Source organism: Octopus sinensis, linkage group LG11 (assembly GCF_006345805.1).
Source record: "Octopus sinensis linkage group LG11, ASM634580v1, whole genome shotgun sequence".
NCBI classification, from domain to species: domain Eukaryota; kingdom Metazoa; phylum Mollusca; class Cephalopoda; order Octopoda; family Octopodidae; genus Octopus; species Octopus sinensis.
The window spans coordinates 74,248,527-74,266,617 of NC_043007.1; the positions used below are offsets into that span (position 1 = coordinate 74,248,527).

At 36.3% G+C, this 18,091-nt stretch overlaps 1 protein-coding gene across 3 annotated transcripts in view; it reads left to right on the plus strand.

The window, feature by feature from the left end:
- The window catches only part of LOC115217169 (sodium/potassium/calcium exchanger 4-like), a 217,029-nt gene that overhangs the window by 198,802 nt on the left and 136 nt on the right, over window positions 1-18,091 (plus strand). For all 3 annotated transcript variants that reach the window (XM_029786794.2, XM_036507716.1, XM_036507718.1), the window contains exons 16-19: window positions 5,163-5,277; window positions 9,466-9,578; window positions 12,740-12,805; window positions 15,629-18,091. The exon at window positions 15,629-18,091 is cut by the window's right edge and continues 136 nt beyond it. In XM_029786794.2, coding sequence (XP_029642654.1) covers window positions 5,163-5,277; window positions 9,466-9,578; window positions 12,740-12,805; window positions 15,629-15,775 — 441 coding nt within the window. In that variant the 3' untranslated portion in view covers window positions 15,776-18,091. The remainder of the gene's footprint in view (window positions 1-5,162; window positions 5,278-9,465; window positions 9,579-12,739; window positions 12,806-15,628) is intronic.

The following is an 18,091-nucleotide window of genomic DNA, read 5'->3' on the forward strand; positions in this document are numbered from 1 at the left end:
AATAAAATAAGTACCTGTTGAATACTGATATCTATGTAATTAACATATCACTTCCACCGAAAGTGCTGGCATTGTGCCAAAATTTGAAATCATTATTATTTGTCAATTAGATAACCATTTAACCAGTTAACTAATTGATTTTTTGATCAATTGTTTAGTCAATCAACTAGGTTGGTCAGTTCTTTCATCACCATTTGCAATCTCATCAAATGACACATTCTCACTACTCCAGACTTAGGAAAATGGACTGACTTTTAATCTCATCTACAATGTTAATGATGATGGGATAAGGTTAGGCATGTGATAGAAATTAATTGGAAGAGATCAGTAAATGATTGTTAATGATAAAAATACAGAAATAATTATTCTAAACAAATATCTTATCTTTTGCTTGTTTTAGACATTAGGCTGTGGCCATGATTGGGCACTGCCTTCAATAGTTTAGTTCAGTGGTTTTCACCTGGGATCTGTATGACCCTTCCTGGTCCATATGACTCTTCGTGGCCCATATAAGATTTTGTGGGGATCTACAGTAGTATCTTTTATCGTTTACTTGTTTCAATCATTTGACTGCAGCCTTGCTGTGGTACCACCTAGAAGGGTTTTAGTCGAACAAGTTGACCCCAGGACTATTTTTTTTTATATTTAAGTCTGCTACTTATTCTGTGAGTCTCTTTTTGCTGCAGTGCTAAGTTACAAGGACAGAAACACACCAACACTGGTTGGTAGTCAAGCAGGGTGGGAGACAAACACAGACACATAGACACACACACAGATATACATATATATATATATATATATATATATATATATATATATAGAGAGAGAGAGAGAGAGAGAGAGAGAGATAGATAGATAGATAGATAGATATGACAGGCTTCTTTTCAGTTTCTGTCTACCAAATCCACTCGCAAGGTCTGAGGCTATAGTAGGAGACACTTGCCCAAGGCATCACACAGTGGGACCAAATCCAGAACAATGTGATTGAGAAGCAAGCTTCTTACCACACAGCTATGCCTGTACTTATGTATATTAAAGGTTCATGAAAAAGTTTTGCTTTAGATATATTTATTGCAAGAAACAGCTCAGTTTCTTTCTCTAATGTTTTTCATAGTTCAACCTCCACAAGTTACTGTATGAAAAGCAAAATAGGAGTTTCGAAAAAGTTATCTATAAAACTTGCTTATAAATGCCAAATGGTTATAGGGATCCACCAGAGTAAAATAATAACCACTGGGGTCCATAGATAAAAAAATGGTTGTGAACCATTGGTTTAGTTGAACAAATTGGCCCCAATACTTATTTTTAGAGTCTGGTACTTTTGCTGAGATGCTAAGTTACGGAAATATAAACAAACCATTGTCAATTTTCAAGTAGTGACACGGGGGAATAAACACAGACACAAACATAAATAAATATATACTAATCAAAGTATACAGGATTATTGATCCATTTTAACCAATCTTACTAATCAGTTTTGCACTGACACTTTTAAGTAACACCACATGCTCTTTAGAAATGCCATATTTTTTCCATACCTGCTGTCTCTAAAGTGCATGTGTTGTTATTTAACCTCACTGTTATTTAACATTCAGTAGTCTAATACTCAGTGTGAAACCAATTTGTAAGATTGGCTGAAATTGATCTATAATGCAATATACTTTGATTAATATGCCCACTCTATTAACAAATATGAGTGCATATTCTTTTGACATATACATACAGTGTGTATGTGTGTATAGATGTGTGTGTGTGAGTGTGTGCATATATATATATAGATATGTGTATGTTTGTGTATGTGTGTGTTTATCTATATATATACATATATATATACTGAACTACAAAAGAAGTGTTGCACTGTAAAAGATTATCTGTTATTTCACACATGATATTGAGATTATATGGATTTTATCACATTTCTAGGTAATTTGACATTGGGAAGATGTCACTGGCCCACAATACCACTCTCTTTTGAAAACACAAGGATTGCATGTAGGGTTCGAACTTGCTCACTTTTTGTGAAGATGGTAGTACTTGCGAACACATTTTTATGAAAAGCATGATGCACGTACAAAACATTGACTCATTGGCTATAAACTGGACCCAAATTAACCAGCCTGTCATTCGTTTCCTGAACACAGCAAGTATACCAAGATTGACACAAAATCAGAGGTAGCAAGCCATCAGATGTCTCCATGCTGGTCAATGTCCATGGGTCATTGCTTATGACTTGATCTGCAGTATTCAGACAATTGAGCAGCTGAGGGAATAATACAATGCCACAAAGAGCACAGATGATCAACCATGCAGTGGCTGCCTGAGGGTTACAATGGTACTTCAAGATCACCACCTGCACCAACAGCACTTGCAGGACTGATTCCGGAGGGCAACAGAATCAGCTAGGCAGACCATAGGGGCTCACCACAGACCCCATTTGTACAGAGACAGTCCACTGCTGACTGAGATCTTTCAATGTCTTGTCAACATCAAGCTAAGGGCCCCATCCTCACAGATCATCATTGACAGATGATGATCTGTGGTGAGCTGGCAGAAACGTTAGCACGCCGGGCAAAATGCTTAGCAGTATTTCGTCTGTCGCTACATTCTGAGTTCAAATACCACCAAGGTCGACTTTGCCTTTCATCCTTTCAGGGTTGATTAAATAAGTACCAGTTACACACTGGGGTCGATATAATCGACTTAATCCGTTTGTCTGTCCTTGTTTGTCCCCTCTGTGTGTAGCCCTTTGTGGGCAGTAAGGAAATAAGATCATCATTGACAAATACGTCTGCAGTGGGATCAAAAACGTCAGAACTGGTGATATCAGCAGTGGAGCACTGTAGTCTTCTCTGACGAAAGTCAATATTGTATTTCTGTGGCAGATGGCAGAGCTAGGGTTTGGAGAAGAAAGGGTGAGCATCATGCCAATGGCAGCGTGATGGAGAGAGACTCATGGGAATGACAGAGCATTTTGGTATGGAGTGGGATTGCATTCAACCAGAAACTTGGACTGGTAGTCTTCCGAAACATTGACCAATGCTGGGGCAATGGAGTAACACTGCTCACTACATTGACCAAGTGTTGAGGCCTCACATTGTGACATACTTTGCCTGTCATCGGAATCACATGTTCCAAAATGACAATGCCCATGCCCAGCCGTCCAAGAATTTGGACCTGAAGATCTTCATTTCCAGCGACTTCGAGGGCCACCTCCCAGTGGTGTTGGGTGTCAATGAAGAGCCCTCAACTACAACAAGACGACCAAAGTTTTTTTTCTTTTTTTCAAGGTCTGGGGTCTCCTGCCCCTAAGCCATAGGCCATCACCTAATCACCTTTACCCATCTTGTTGCTTAACAACAACAACAACAACATACCCATGCCCATACTTCTAGGTTGACAACATACTTCCTCCAACAACACAACATCCAAACACTGCCATGGCCTGCCCTAAGTCCGGACTTGAACTCCATAGAACACCTGTAGGATGAAATCCAAAGAAGGCTAAATGACATCCTTCCAAGGCCAACGACTGTGGCACAACTCACTGCAAGTTTTAACAGAGTGTGAGCTGCTATCCCCATGGTCTTCATCTGTCATTTGGTGTATTCAATGTACAGAAGATGCCTGGCAATAATCAACGCTGATGGTGGTCACTGAGATATTGAGTTTATCTCTTTGGATCCAGGACATTCCATCATCATGTGACACCATGTGATGTCAAACATGTTTCAGGAAATGACACTTTATTATTAGGAAAGAACAGTTTCTTAATTAGCACTTTTCAATCAATGCTATAGCAATCTGTTAATTAACCAGTTTCTATTTAGTATGTGTGCGATGTTTCTTTTGTGGTTCAGTATATATATATATGTATGTATATATGCATGTATGTATGTATGTATGTATGTATGTATGTATGTATGTATGTATGTATGTATGTATGTATGTATGTATGTATATGCACATGCACACATATACATACATACACATACATACATGTACATACACAGCGGGCTTCCACACAATTTATGTCTACCAAAATCACTCACAAGACATGATTGACCCAGAACTATAGTAGAAGACACTTACCATACAGAAATGCCTCTTTTATTATTTTTTTTTTTCTCTTTTACTTGTTTCAGTCATTGACTGTGGCCATGCTGGAGCACCGCATTTAGTCGAGCAAATCAACCCCAGGACTTATTCTTTGTAAGCCTAGTACTTATTCTATCGGTCTCTTTTGCCGAACCACCAAGTTACAGGGACGTAAACACTCCAGCATCGGTTGTCAAGCGATGTTGCAGGGACAAACACAGACACACAAACATATACACACACATATACATATATATATATATATATATATATATATATACATATATACGACAGGCTTCTTTCAGTTTCCATCTACCAAATCACAAAGCTTTGGTCAGCTCGAGGCTATAGTAGAAGACACTTGCCCAAGTTGCCACGCAGTGGGACTGAACCCAGAACCATGTGGTTCATAAGCAAGCTACTTACTGCACATCTACTCCTACGCTTGTAAACAATGTTAAAATATCTTAAAATTTCCACAACATAACCACGTTTTAGCATCATATGTTTACTCTTATTTCAAGCTGAAATAAAGAAATTATGATAGGAGTTCATATTCTGTGTATGCATAATAGAAATTGGATAAAATAAATGGTTATCTTCCTTAATTAACATTTTGAATAAAATAACATGGCATCAGCATGAGTGAATTCTATGTGACACCAGGAAATGTACTTTTGCTAGTGCTATGCAAATGCACCCATGCCAGTGGGACGTAAAAAGCACTCGGTATGCTCTGTAAAGTGGAAGGCACTGGGAAACACAACCAGCCATGGAGACGATACCAAAGCAGACAGTTAGAGTCCGGACAGATCTCCAGCTGGCCAGCTCCTATCAAACCGTCCAATCCATGCCAGCATGGAAAGCAGACATTAAATGATAACGATAATGATGATGATGATGTGAAGTTTTAAAGGGAAATTATGGAATAGCTTTATAATATTGAGGCCTTTTGAAAGAAATGGACACTTTTTATACCACAATTACTGTTTTCTTGTAAATAAATACATATTTTTGGAATTATTGTCTCCATAGGTTTACAAAATCTCACTTCTGATTTTTACCAGGTCACCTTGATGGGATTCACATTGAAAATTCCTGACAGTGTAATGGGTATCACATTTTTGGCTGCCGGCACAAGCATTCCTGATGCTATGGCAAGTGTCTATGTTGTTAAACAAGGTAAACATCTTTTTACACACCAATTAAATACTTTAAAATTAAGCCACTATAATTAAGAATTAAATACCACTTATCATTCCCATGCAAATCCCTCAACCCATTTCTCTTCAAGACACAAATTTCTAAACCCCTAACTTCAACATCTCAGTTATCCTGACTACACATTTTTTTATTCCAATTGTTTTTTTTTTTTCAAAAGCTGTGAAATATGCATTCCCCTCTTCTTGTCATTCACATTTCTCACCTAAATATCAACTACAATTTTCTCTGGCTCAAAGGTCCCCTTCCCTCACTCCCTACATCTGTTCACTCTAATCCTCTTTACACTCATCAAACAATCAGTAATTCTTTGACGCTATTTCCTCCTGCATTAAAGACATATATTTCTTTTCACCTCTCTTCTGAAGTCATCCACCTTGATAATTTTAAGACTTGCAACTCTTTATGGCTCTCACACTGATCCCTTACCAATCCCTCCAGTGCCAAAGCTAAATCCTTTCTCATCTTCAATTCTGTACATCAGCTTCTTTCATCTCCTGCATTCATTCCCAACACACACACACACACACACACACGCATACATGCATGCACGCACACATGCATGCACACACATGCATGCACACACACACACACACACACACACACACACACACACACACTCCAGAACTCCCAATCTCTTTCTCACATCTGAACCTAACCTTGATCAAACTCTAACTCTCTACCCTTATTGAATAGACCAAGCACTGCTTCATCACAACTGCCCTAAACACATCCACATATTACAAAACAACATTCCATTTCACCTCAGGCCCTTACCACTTTGAGTCGGTTGATTGTGATACACATACATCTCTCCGCACCTATCAGAAGCACACACAACAAAGACTCAGTGCCCGCAAAGTCCCTGAAAGGCTCCACTCGTAGCTGCTCTGTAGATGTTCAGATAAAGCACAAGGCCTTCAATGCATAAAGAAACTCACCCACTCCCCCAAATTGGGTGGTGTTTTCCCAGTAATGTAACGTTTACAGGGTCACTACCTGAACCATGAAAGATGCCTTCAGGCAAGGCACAACTCTCAAGCTGCTCAACCTCTTAGACTGTTGCTAATTCTTCTGGTACCTTGCCAAAAGAATCTTCACAAACCTTGTAAAATCTCCCTTTTCTTCTCTTTGTCAACAAAGAAGACCTCCATCTTCACTACATAGTTTGCATCCAAACCCTTACTACATACACTTGGAAAATTCCACCCAATCTCTCCCCTTCTACTAATCAGATTAAACCTTGCATACACAACTGCCAAATGTAAAAATACATCTGGTCACTTCAAACCAATGAGGCTACCAACCTTGACAATGTTCCTTCCAATACCTTCAAGTACTATACCAGGGAGCCAACCCCTTTACTTATAAAACTCTTCAATCTTTCCCTCTCTACAGGAATATATCTCAATCTCCAGAAGCATGCTACAATAGAGACAGTCATTAATAATAATGATATTTACTCTTTACTGGAATACTATGAGTGTTGAGGTTTACTCCCTTATCTACTCTTAAAGGGCAAACAGCATTAAGGATCTTAATTTGGGGATTTTCAGCCAGAATGGCATTTTACCTGAAGAAGCCTAATTCCTTGTTGTAATATTGGTTTCAGTTTTTGGCACAGGGCCAGCAAGTTTGGTGGAGGTGTAGTGGTTAGTTGATTACATCAACTCCAGTGCTCAAATGGTGCTTATTTTACAGACCCTCAAAAAGATGAAAGGCAAACTTGACGTAGGCAGAGTTTGAACCCAGAACATAAAGATAGATGAAATGCTTGCTAAGCATTTTGTCCAGCATACTAATTATTCTGCCAGCTCACCACCTTATTTATTGTAGTATTGAGATGTATATTAAGGCAGCGAGCTGGCAGAATTGTTAGTACGCCGGGCAAAATGCTTAGCGGTATTCTGTCTGTCTTTAAGTTCTGAGTTCAAATTCCGCCAAGGTCAACTTTGCCTTTCATCCTTTCAGGGTCGATAAATCAAGTACCAGTTGTGTACTGGGATTGATCTAATCGACTGGTCCCCTTCCCCAAAAATTTCAGGCCTTGTGCCTCGAGTAGAAAAGATGTATATTTTAATCAGGGGCATATATTCACTGTATGGTGGTGAGCTGGCAGAATCATTAGCATGTTAGACAAAAGTCTGAGAAATATTTCTTCTCTCTCTCTTACATGCTGAGTTTCAATTCTGCTGAGATTGACTTTACTTTTCATACTTTTGAGGTTGGTAAAATAAGGACCACTCAAGTACCACTGTGGTCAATGTAATCAACTTGTTCACACCACTCAAAAAAATTATTAGCCTTGAATCTGGCAATGGGCTAGCATCCTGTTTAGGACAAATCTTACGATCTCAGTCACATATATGCCAACAGAAACCAGGTCATTAGCCTTATGTATTCAGAGAGTGCTAGTTGAATGTTGTACACCTTTCAGAGATGATAAATTTGTGATTATATTATTGAACTCACTCAATCAGGTGTCTTAATGAAAACTGTCTCCAGTTATTCAATATTGTAGTAATTATCCTGAGATAAGACTGCACATCCCATAATTACTTGTTTCATGAAATGGCAATGAATCAATTGTGGGTCAAAGGTAAAGTGATAAAAATTAGGACCAAAAGTGAGCAACATTCCTCCAACACATATCATGAATTCATTTGCATGGTGAGATGTAATACTTTACAAATCCACAGAAAATTCCTCAGCTGAAACTGATTTTCTTTCCAATAATTTTATTTGTGCTGTCTGTCATGGTTGAACCACTTCTCAGTACTCCAGATTTTAAATTAAATTGAGTTAGTTTGGTTTCAGTTTCATGACCAAAATGATTCTGTTATGAGTGTTGGAGCTACTTCTCTGCATGGAGATATAACATTTCCATTACTTTGGACATCTGATTTGAATGTCACAGAAAACAATGAAAAGAAAGAGTCTTCAAGTCAAGCCAAAATTGGCAGGGGACTTAGGCAAAGACCAAGAATGAGATGGTTGGTTATCATCCAGTCTCAATTGGTTACACTTGGGAATCCAGCCAGAAGTGTAATGACAGTTGCTTCTGATCATCTTTAGAGGTGGTGCCTGAAGACTCTATTCTTACAGCATTCCCATGAATAGTGGGCAGACAAAAGGGACAGACAGATGGACTTAAATACAATACAGTTATTGCAGTATATAACTTTTTAAACATGTTTTTTATGACTGTAATTCCTGCAGTAGAGAGTCATGTTAATAATGCTTGTAGCACTTCCCTCTTGTGGCAACAAATATTTTCCTGTTTCAACATTTTTATTAGAAGCAATCATGCTGTGTATCCTGTGGTAATGGCTACCACATGTCACTAGTTTTCAGCAGAAAACTTATTGATAAAATCAAATCTCGCATTGATCATTATCATCATCTAACATACATTTTCCATGCTGGCATGGGTTTGTATGTTTGACAGGAGCTTGCAAGGTCAGGAGCTGCACCATATTCCATTGTTTGTTTTGGCATGGTTTCTACAGCTGGATGCCCTTCCAAACACCAGAATGTACTGGGTGCTTTTTATGTTGGCACCAGCACCTGTGCTTTTTATGTGGCATCATCAGTGTTTTTTACATGGCACTATCAGTGCTTTTTATGTGACGCCATCAGTGCTTTTTACATGACACCAGCAGTGGTGCTTTTTATACAGCACCATCACCAGTGCGTTTAATGTGGCACCAGTACAAAAAACAAAACACCAATTATATTATTAATGTAATCAGATATATATTTAAATATTATCAAAATTGAGGAATTCTTCTTAAGAATTATTAGTCATAGGACAGCGAGCTGGCAGAAGCGTTAGCACACCGGGCGAAATGCTTAGCGATATTTCGTCTGCTGTTACATTCTGAGTTCAAATTCCGCCAAGGTCAACTTTGCCTTTCATCCTTTCGGGGTCGATAAATTAAGTACCAGTTATGCACTGGGGTTGATTTAATCGACTTAATCTGTTTGTCTGTCCTTGTTTGTCCCCTCTGTGTGTAGCCCCTCTGTGTGTAGCCCCTTGTGGGTAGTAAAGAAATAATTATTTGTCACTGGTCAGAGCTTCTTCAGATTTTCATTTGTTAACTAAGTATCTTATAATTTATGTGAATAATTGATATTTTATTTTTACAGGAATGGGTGATATGGCTGTGTCGAATTCTATTGGAAGCAATGTGTTTGATATTCTTTTGGGACTTGCTCTCCCTTGGTTCATCCAAACAGCTCTTGTTGAACCAGGATCTTATGTAAGAATTATTACTTTACTAACCAACTGTGTAACAATTATTATTATTATTATTTTGTTTTTTTGGTCAGTAAGTGTTATTTCCTATTTGCTTCTATCTAGAAATTAAAAGGAAATGACTACTATTCTCTTCAAACTTTGCTTTTTTGATCTGGACACCAATGTTTTGAAACTGACCTACTCTCCATTACATTTCAGACAGACTTGGCACCAAGTTGCTGAAGCAGAAATATCGTTATAGCAAATATTCAGCTCAATACCACAGATTTCTTTGTCAGTTGCTTGACCTTAACCACTTGAGCATGTCCATTAGTGGCTGACAATATGTGCGTCACTGACCATGAGCAGAAGTAGTGGGTGGTGGGGAAAAATCACAGCCATATGTTGAGATGGATTCTTTGCGGGTTTGAATAAATGTAACAAAAGCAAATTTTGAAGGAAACATTAGTTATTTTTCATACTTTCTAGGGATAAGCAAATAGGAAATAACAGTTGCTACACAAAGATAAAAACCGTGTTATGGGTATGAGACATTTCCATGCTACTGGTTTAGTTCTATTTATATGGCACCACCATTTTGATACTCACTTAGACATACGGCAGTGAGCTGGCGGAATCGTTAGCACACCGGGCAAAATGCTTAGTGGTATTTCACCTGCCATTATGTTCTGAGTTCAAATTCCGCTGAGGAGGTCGGTGTTTCCCTTTTGGAGGCACATGGTCTAATGGTTAGAGCAGTGGACTCGCAGTCGAGGGATCGTGGGTTCGAATCTCAGACTGGGCGATGTGTGTGTTTATGAGCGAAACACTAAAGCTCCACGCGGCTCCGGTAGAAGGTAATGGCGAAACTTCTGCTGACTCTTTCACCACAACTTTCTCTCATTCTTTCCTGCTGCATCTTGCAGCTCACCTGTGACGGACAGGCATCCCGTCCAGGTGGGGAACCTATATGCCATGAAACCGGGAAACCGGCCCTTATGAGCCAGGCATGGCTCGAGAAGGAACAAACAACACTTAGACATAGAATTCATAATCTCTCTCGCTTTCTCTGTATGTGTGTGTGTGTGTGTGTGCATGTATGCAGAATATGTGAATACATAAACATGCATCTTCATGCTGGTTTTAATTTGTAAAATAGTTCATAAAAAGACAAAAGTTCTTAAATAAAGAAATTTGTTTCTATCTTTGCTTTGCATCCAGTGGGGATTTATATACAACGGACTTCTACACTGTTTCCATGTACCAAATTCACTTGCAAAGCTTGGGGCTATAGCAGAAGGTACTTGCCCAAGTTGTCACAGAGTGGAACTTAACTGAAGACCACATAGTTGAAAGCGAGCTTTTCAACCACACAGTTATGCTTCCTTTCTTTGGAATTCCAGATATTCTTCATAGTTTCATTAATTTCTGAAATACTTACAAGTTACTTTAGAACGATGCAGTTTATGATTGGAATTTAGTTAGTGTACCAGCAGCAACGACTATTTGCACCTTAGTTTACAGGCAGCAATGACTATTATTACTGTTGCAACTAAAGAAAGTGTAACAGTAATAACAGTGGATGAGCAAGAAAAACAGCCAAATGGTTTCTGCAATTCAACAACACAGTTATTAGGTTTCTGCAATAATAATTTACTTCTGTGATGACTGTTTTGTTTATAGCTAAAAATTCCTTTACCACAAGTACTTGCTTGCTTTTAAGATTACAATATTGCACTTCCAATGTTTTTAGTCCCTCTCTCTCTCTTTCTTCCTGTGTATATATATATATATATATATAATATATATATATATGTACTCTTGTGGTGCACCTGAGCACTGTATACAATAATTTCATTGTGTATGTATATATATATATTTATATTCTGTTGTGTCTGGGGAGAGTAATTTTCTTTTTGTGCCTTATAATTTAACACACTCACCGGTAAAATAAATGGAAATTTTACTGGTGAGTGTGTTAAATTATAAGGCACAAAAATAAATGACTCTCCCCAGACACAACAGAATATGCTTCAACACATGAACTCATATAAAGTATCTTGCAAACCAAATCCCAAAACGAAATATATATATATATATATATATATATATATATATATATGTATGTATATACCTTGCAGTACAAGTTTAATTCACTCCATGTCTAAACTCATATTATGATTAACTCATTTTACAAATCAGTTTTTCCCCATTGAAATTAACTAAAATATAATTAATCTGTTCCAGCTCCCAAAAACCACCCAAAAATAATTTTTTGTGGGTTTTAAAACAGAAAAGGGTGTAGTTACAAGTAAAATAACAACTATAAAAAAGAGAATGCAAAGGAAATTTGTAAACTAGTTTTATTAACTGAATTACCTTAAAGATGGGACAATTTGTGTGCTCGTACTGTGTACTTTCACTCGTACTGTGTACTTTCACTCGTACTTCAAGACAAAAATTTGAACAAGTCTCAGTTCATACAGCAATGGTGCACTTGTACTACAAGGTTCTACTGTATATATGAAGCACAGATGTGGCTGTGTGGTAAGAAGTTTGCTTCCCAACCACACAGTTTTGGGTTCAGTACCACTGTGTGGCACTTTGGGCAAGTGCCTTCTACTATAGCCTCAGGCCAAGACCTTGTGAGAGGATTTAGTAGATGGAAACTGAAAGAAGCTCGTCGTATATATATATATATATATATATATATATATATAGTTAATCCAAACATGAACAAAGAGAAAACACAACAACACGAGGATGTGGAACAAGTATAGTGTTATTGGACGCTCAGGAAAGGAAAGAAAGAAGGAGTGGAGCTCTTCGTCAGAAACATAGAATAAGGAAAAGTCCAAGGAAGGGAAGACGGAGAAAGAAAATCGCCAATGAAACACACACGGTCACATATTGAAATATATATATATATATATATATATATATATATATATATATATATATACACATATAAAATGTGTGTGTGTGTGTGTGTGTGTGTGTGTGTGTGTGTGTGTGTGTGTGTGCATGTGTTAGCTTTTGAATATTGGGTTAAAAATTCCTTTTGGATATCAGTTATAGATTTATGCACTTTGAGATCTGCTATTCTAAAAGAGAATTCTTTCATATTCTCTCAAAAGTTTATTAAATTCTTATGTCATTCACATTATATTATTTGTATTTTAGGTGCATATTAACAGTAACGGGATGGTCTACTCAATTTTATTGCTGTTTGTTACAGTGATTGCAACCGTAAGTACCAATAACATTTATCTCTTTCAATTACTGTGCTTTGTTAACACTATAGCATTTAAACAAGCCATATACACCTCAAATACTCTACCTGTTTTATATTTAAACTGGCCAGATCCGACTGCTCACACCTACCCTACAATGTTATTCTAAAAATAAACAATAAACATAGACACAGGTGTGGCTCTGTGGTAAGAAGCTTGCTTCCCAACCACATCTTTTGAGGTTCAGTCCCACTGCATAGCACCTTAGGCGAGTGTCTTCTACTATAGCCTCAGGCTGACCAAAGCCTTATGAGTGTATTTGGTTGACAGAAACTAAAAGAAGACAAGGCAGTGAGCTAGCAGAAACGTTAGCACGCTGGGTGAAATGCTTAGCGATATTTCATCTGCCGTTACATTTTGAGTTCAAATTCTACCAAGGTCGACTTTGCCTTTCATCCTTTTGGGGTCGATAAATTAAGTACCAGTTACGCACTGGGGTCGATGTAATCGATTTAATCCCTTTGTCTGTCCTTGTTTGTTACCTCTGTGATTAGCCCCTTGTGGGCAATAAAGAAATAAGAAACTGAAAAAAGCCTTTCCTGTAAATGTGTGTGTGTGTGTGTATCTGTGTGTGTGTCTTTGTGTCTGTGTTTGTCCCCTCATCACTGCCTGACAACTGGTGTTGGTGTGTTTATGTCCCAGTAACTTAGCAGTTCAACAAAAGAGACCAATAGAATAAGTATTAGGCTTAAGAAATAAGTCCTGGGGTCGATTTGTTCAACTAAAACCTTTCAAGGCAGTGTTCCAGTATGGCCACAGTCAAGTGACTCAAACAAGTAAAAGAAAAAAAAAAGAATAAAAGAAATAATGAAATATTGAAATCTTGAAGCTGTGAGATAATGCATGATTAATTCAAAACAATGTGAATAAGCAAGCATTAGGTTTAGCAGAGTAATTTGAATGCTAAGGGATTAAACTAAATTCAAGCTATAACCATGTTCCAATTTCAAAATTTATTCTCTTAAAACGGACTAATTAAACTCTCTAAAATTTGCTATATATGAAAAATGGACCAGATCTAGTGGGTTGGCAATGTTACTTCAGAGTACCTATTTCTTGAGGTAAGAAGCAACTTTAAATGTCATAAGCCTTTGGGCTCACGAGGCCAGAGTTTAATCTTGTTTCCATGGTGTATAAGTGTCTGAAATTACAGTATTCCACCCAGAATGGAATGCTGGTCTGTCACAGGGTTAACTTCCCTGTGTTGCCGGAAGCCATTTGTAGCTGAATAGAATGGAGCAATGTGAAATGAAGTGTTTTGCTCAAGAACACAATGCCCCATCCAGTCCAGGAATTGAAACCACAATCTTACAGTCATGAGTGTAACAACTTAACCACTAGGCCACATGCCTTCAAGAACTACCTAACTGGACCCAAATGTTTGGTTGGTTGGTTGGTTGGTTGGTTGGTTGTACTGAGCATGAATAACAACAAAAGAGTACCTTGAAACTGATGGTTATTCTCTGATAAATGCTAGACAGCCAGATTTCTTGTGGTTTCTAATATGTACAAGCAAAGCCACTTCCCCTTTTGATAAATTTAAATGGCTATCATTCAGGTCTAGAAAAGTCATAACAAAAGATGAAACTGTTGCATCTATTTCACATATTTCACTAATATTACCTACAATAACTAATAACATTAATTAACAATATTAATTATCAAATGTGGAGGTGCAGTGGCCCAGTGGTTAGGGCAGCGGACTTGCGGTTGTAGGATCGTGGTTTCGATTCTCAAACCAGGCGTTGTGAGTGTTTATTGAACAAAAACACCTAAAACTCCACGAGGCTCCGGCAGGGGGGGGGGGCGATCCCTGCTGTACTCTTTCGCAACTACTTTCTCTCACTCTTTCTTCTGTTGGCCTACTTATTTAGCCAGCGGGGTGGCGTCATTTGAAGGCTAAAACAATGTGAAGCGCATTGTGACCACTGATGTGTAGCAACATCTGATAGCCTGGTCGGTCACGGTGATCACGGTGAATTATCAAACAAAGGCAGCAAGCTGGCAGAATCATTAGCATGCCAGGAAAATGCTTAGCAGCATTTTGTGTCTTTACATTCTGATTTCAAATTCCACTAAGATCAATTTTTGCCTTTTATCCTTTAGGGTCGATAAATTAAGTACCAACTGAGTACTGGGGTCAATGTAATCAACTTGCCTCTCCCCTAAATTTGCTGGCCTGGTGCCAAAATTTGATACCAATATTTATTTCTAAACAGATCTCTGATTTACAACTCCCAAAATACTTATTTGCATATTCAAATCTTAAGTACAATTATATTGTTAATAAATATAATGAAAGCTTCATCAATTTCATTAGTAAAATCTTAATTAACTAACCAAACATTAGAAGCATTTAATGAAAGATTCCAATTTTTATTGGACTTCTCTATCTCTGATTATGCAAGATATTTCCAATGAAACATAAAATTTCAAGAGGTTTTCTTTACAAGTTAATTGACAAAATCAACAGAATAATATGTTTCAATTCTTTAAAATTATCAACCTAACCTACAGTTTCTTTGTCTTTAAAAATATTGCTAAATTGCTAAACATTCCCTGTGTCTTCAGAACCTCTAAAATTTTGTTTCCACTTTTAGCTACAAGGTAGTGATTATCACTAGTTCTTAACTAAAATTTTAAAAAATTACTGGTCTAAAAATATCAATAAATATAATTTGATAATTTATATGATCAATAAATATAATGTATTAATAATTAACATGATCAATTAATGATCAAGAAATATAATTTAATGATGTTTCTTTTTACTTTGTAGGTTGGTGCTATCAGAAAAGCCGGCTGGTATCTTAACCGCTACGTTGGGATCGCTTGTCTTGTTACCTATGCTGTCTACTTAGTCTTGTCAGTTATGATTGAATGCAATGTCCTCGGCTTTGTTAACCTCCCTATGTGCACTGAGTGAATGACACACCACTGACAACAAATCAATGCCTAACACTGATTATCGGCCTTCACTGCCTCTCATTTTCTTTTTTATTTGCATTCATTGCCAACATTATTGCAGGAATGGTCGTTAGTTATCTTTAAAACATTAACATCCATTCTCTGTAAATATAGAACCACCATTTGTTAATTGAATGCAATTTTAATGCAATGAGGACAAACATCCAAACGGCATTAGAACTTTTTATTGCCGCAGAACTGAAATACTGTACCGGAAGTGCCGACATATTCTAAAGAACAATTTTTTCCTAATTTTGGGAAACACATCGTTAGAATACTCATGAGCAAAATATCTTTAAAACGTAGTTATTAAAATTTCAACCCTTTCTATTACAACAAATTTTTTTACTACTACTACTACTACTACTACTACTAATACTACAGACTCTACTACTATAAATACTACTAAAAATACACTACCACCACCACCACCAGATCTACTACTGCAAATGCTGTTGCCATCATCTGTTACTGGATATTAATATCCTACACATTTTCATTCTGATGGCCAGTAGGATCTCTCATCATCACTGTCATCACATTTATTTATTTATTTATTTATTTATTTATTATTTAATTCAGTCAGATATGTTTTGATATATTCCTTAACTCCATTTTCTTTTCTCGAAAATATTAGTCCCTGGTTAACTCAAACAATTGCTGTAACATTATTTTGCCAGAATCTCTCAAGGTTAGTTAATATTAACAGCTATAATGATAATAATAATAATAATAATAATAATAATAATAATAATAATAATAATAATAATAATAATAATAATAATAATAGTAAAAAAGAATTAAGGAAAAGTGGAGATGAAGTAAGACTAAGCTGTTAAATGATTATTATTATTGATGTCCACAATATTCAATTTTGTCTTTAATAAAAGCTATACTTTTACTTGTATGTAATTACTTGTATGTAATTACACACGCACATGCACACACACACACACACACTTATATATAAAAACAAATAAAACAGAGGCAAAGAGTTTTAATATTTCCATAGAGGTTACAGCTGTTTCATAATCCACTCAGAATTAAATCCTTAATTACGTTGGGATTTAGCTATTTTGTGACCTTATAGCTGGGTCTTCAGCTAAAGTCATTTTGTTTTTTGTTTTTTTAAATTTTTATTTTACATTTAAAATATCTATTGTTGAAACCTTAACTATGCTCTAGTTTTAAATTTTATATCAAAGACTTCTAAAAATAACGTGTTTATTGCAGTACATTCCCTTTGGAACAGTACTTTTCTAAGGATCTCTTCATGTTTCAAGACCTTCTCTAAATTTTCTATCTGAAATAATTGTAGAGGCAATTGTTATTGCTGTTTAAAATTTTACATTAGAAACATTGAAAATTTTGTTGTCTGTCTGCTTCCCTCATTTCTTATTATCAAATTTCAAATGTCCCAACCGTTGATATAAAATTTCTTACAGAAATAAATAAATAGATAAATAAATTAATTAATTAATAATAATGATGATGATGATAATAATAATAATAATAATAATAATAATAATAATAATAATAATAATAATCCAAGATTATTTAAAAAATAATTCTGAGAAGGTCTTGAAATAAGAATGAACTTTGAATAATATACGATTCCAATGAAATATAAGGGATCATGAAAGAAATGTGATAAATTCTTTTTTTAAAACATAAAAAATGGAGCTTAGTCTTGCTTGAATAACAGACATATACATACACATATTTATATACATAAATACATTGTATTTGATACATCTTTATGGGCTATTTCTAATAAATGAAACACATGAGCTATGCCTATCCACTAATTAATTTATTCCCTAATTTTATCAAACTCGTCAAAGTGATATACTTTGCTTTCTTGGTACTCTTGTTTCGCTGAAGCATGGTATCACGGTAGGGTATCAAGTAGGATCTCAAGGAACAGTAGATAAGGTTTTAATGCAATTAATTCTAGAAGAAATTGATTAGTCAATTGCTATGGCTCTTGTGTTTTTATTTATAAATCAACAATATAACTGTACCAAAATACAGTGTGTATATGTCAACATATATGTATGTTGTTTATGTGTGTGTGTGTGTGTGTGTGTGTGTGTGTGGTGTGTGTGAGTGTGTGTTTGTGTGTGTGTGTGTGTGTGTGTGTGTGTGGTGGTGGTAGTGGTGACTTAATGCCAATTAATGATATTTGAATACTACTGAATCAAACTCAAACACCTAAAATTCTACTAAATTTAATTTATTGTCCTTTTGTTGAAAAATTGCTCAACAAAAGCAA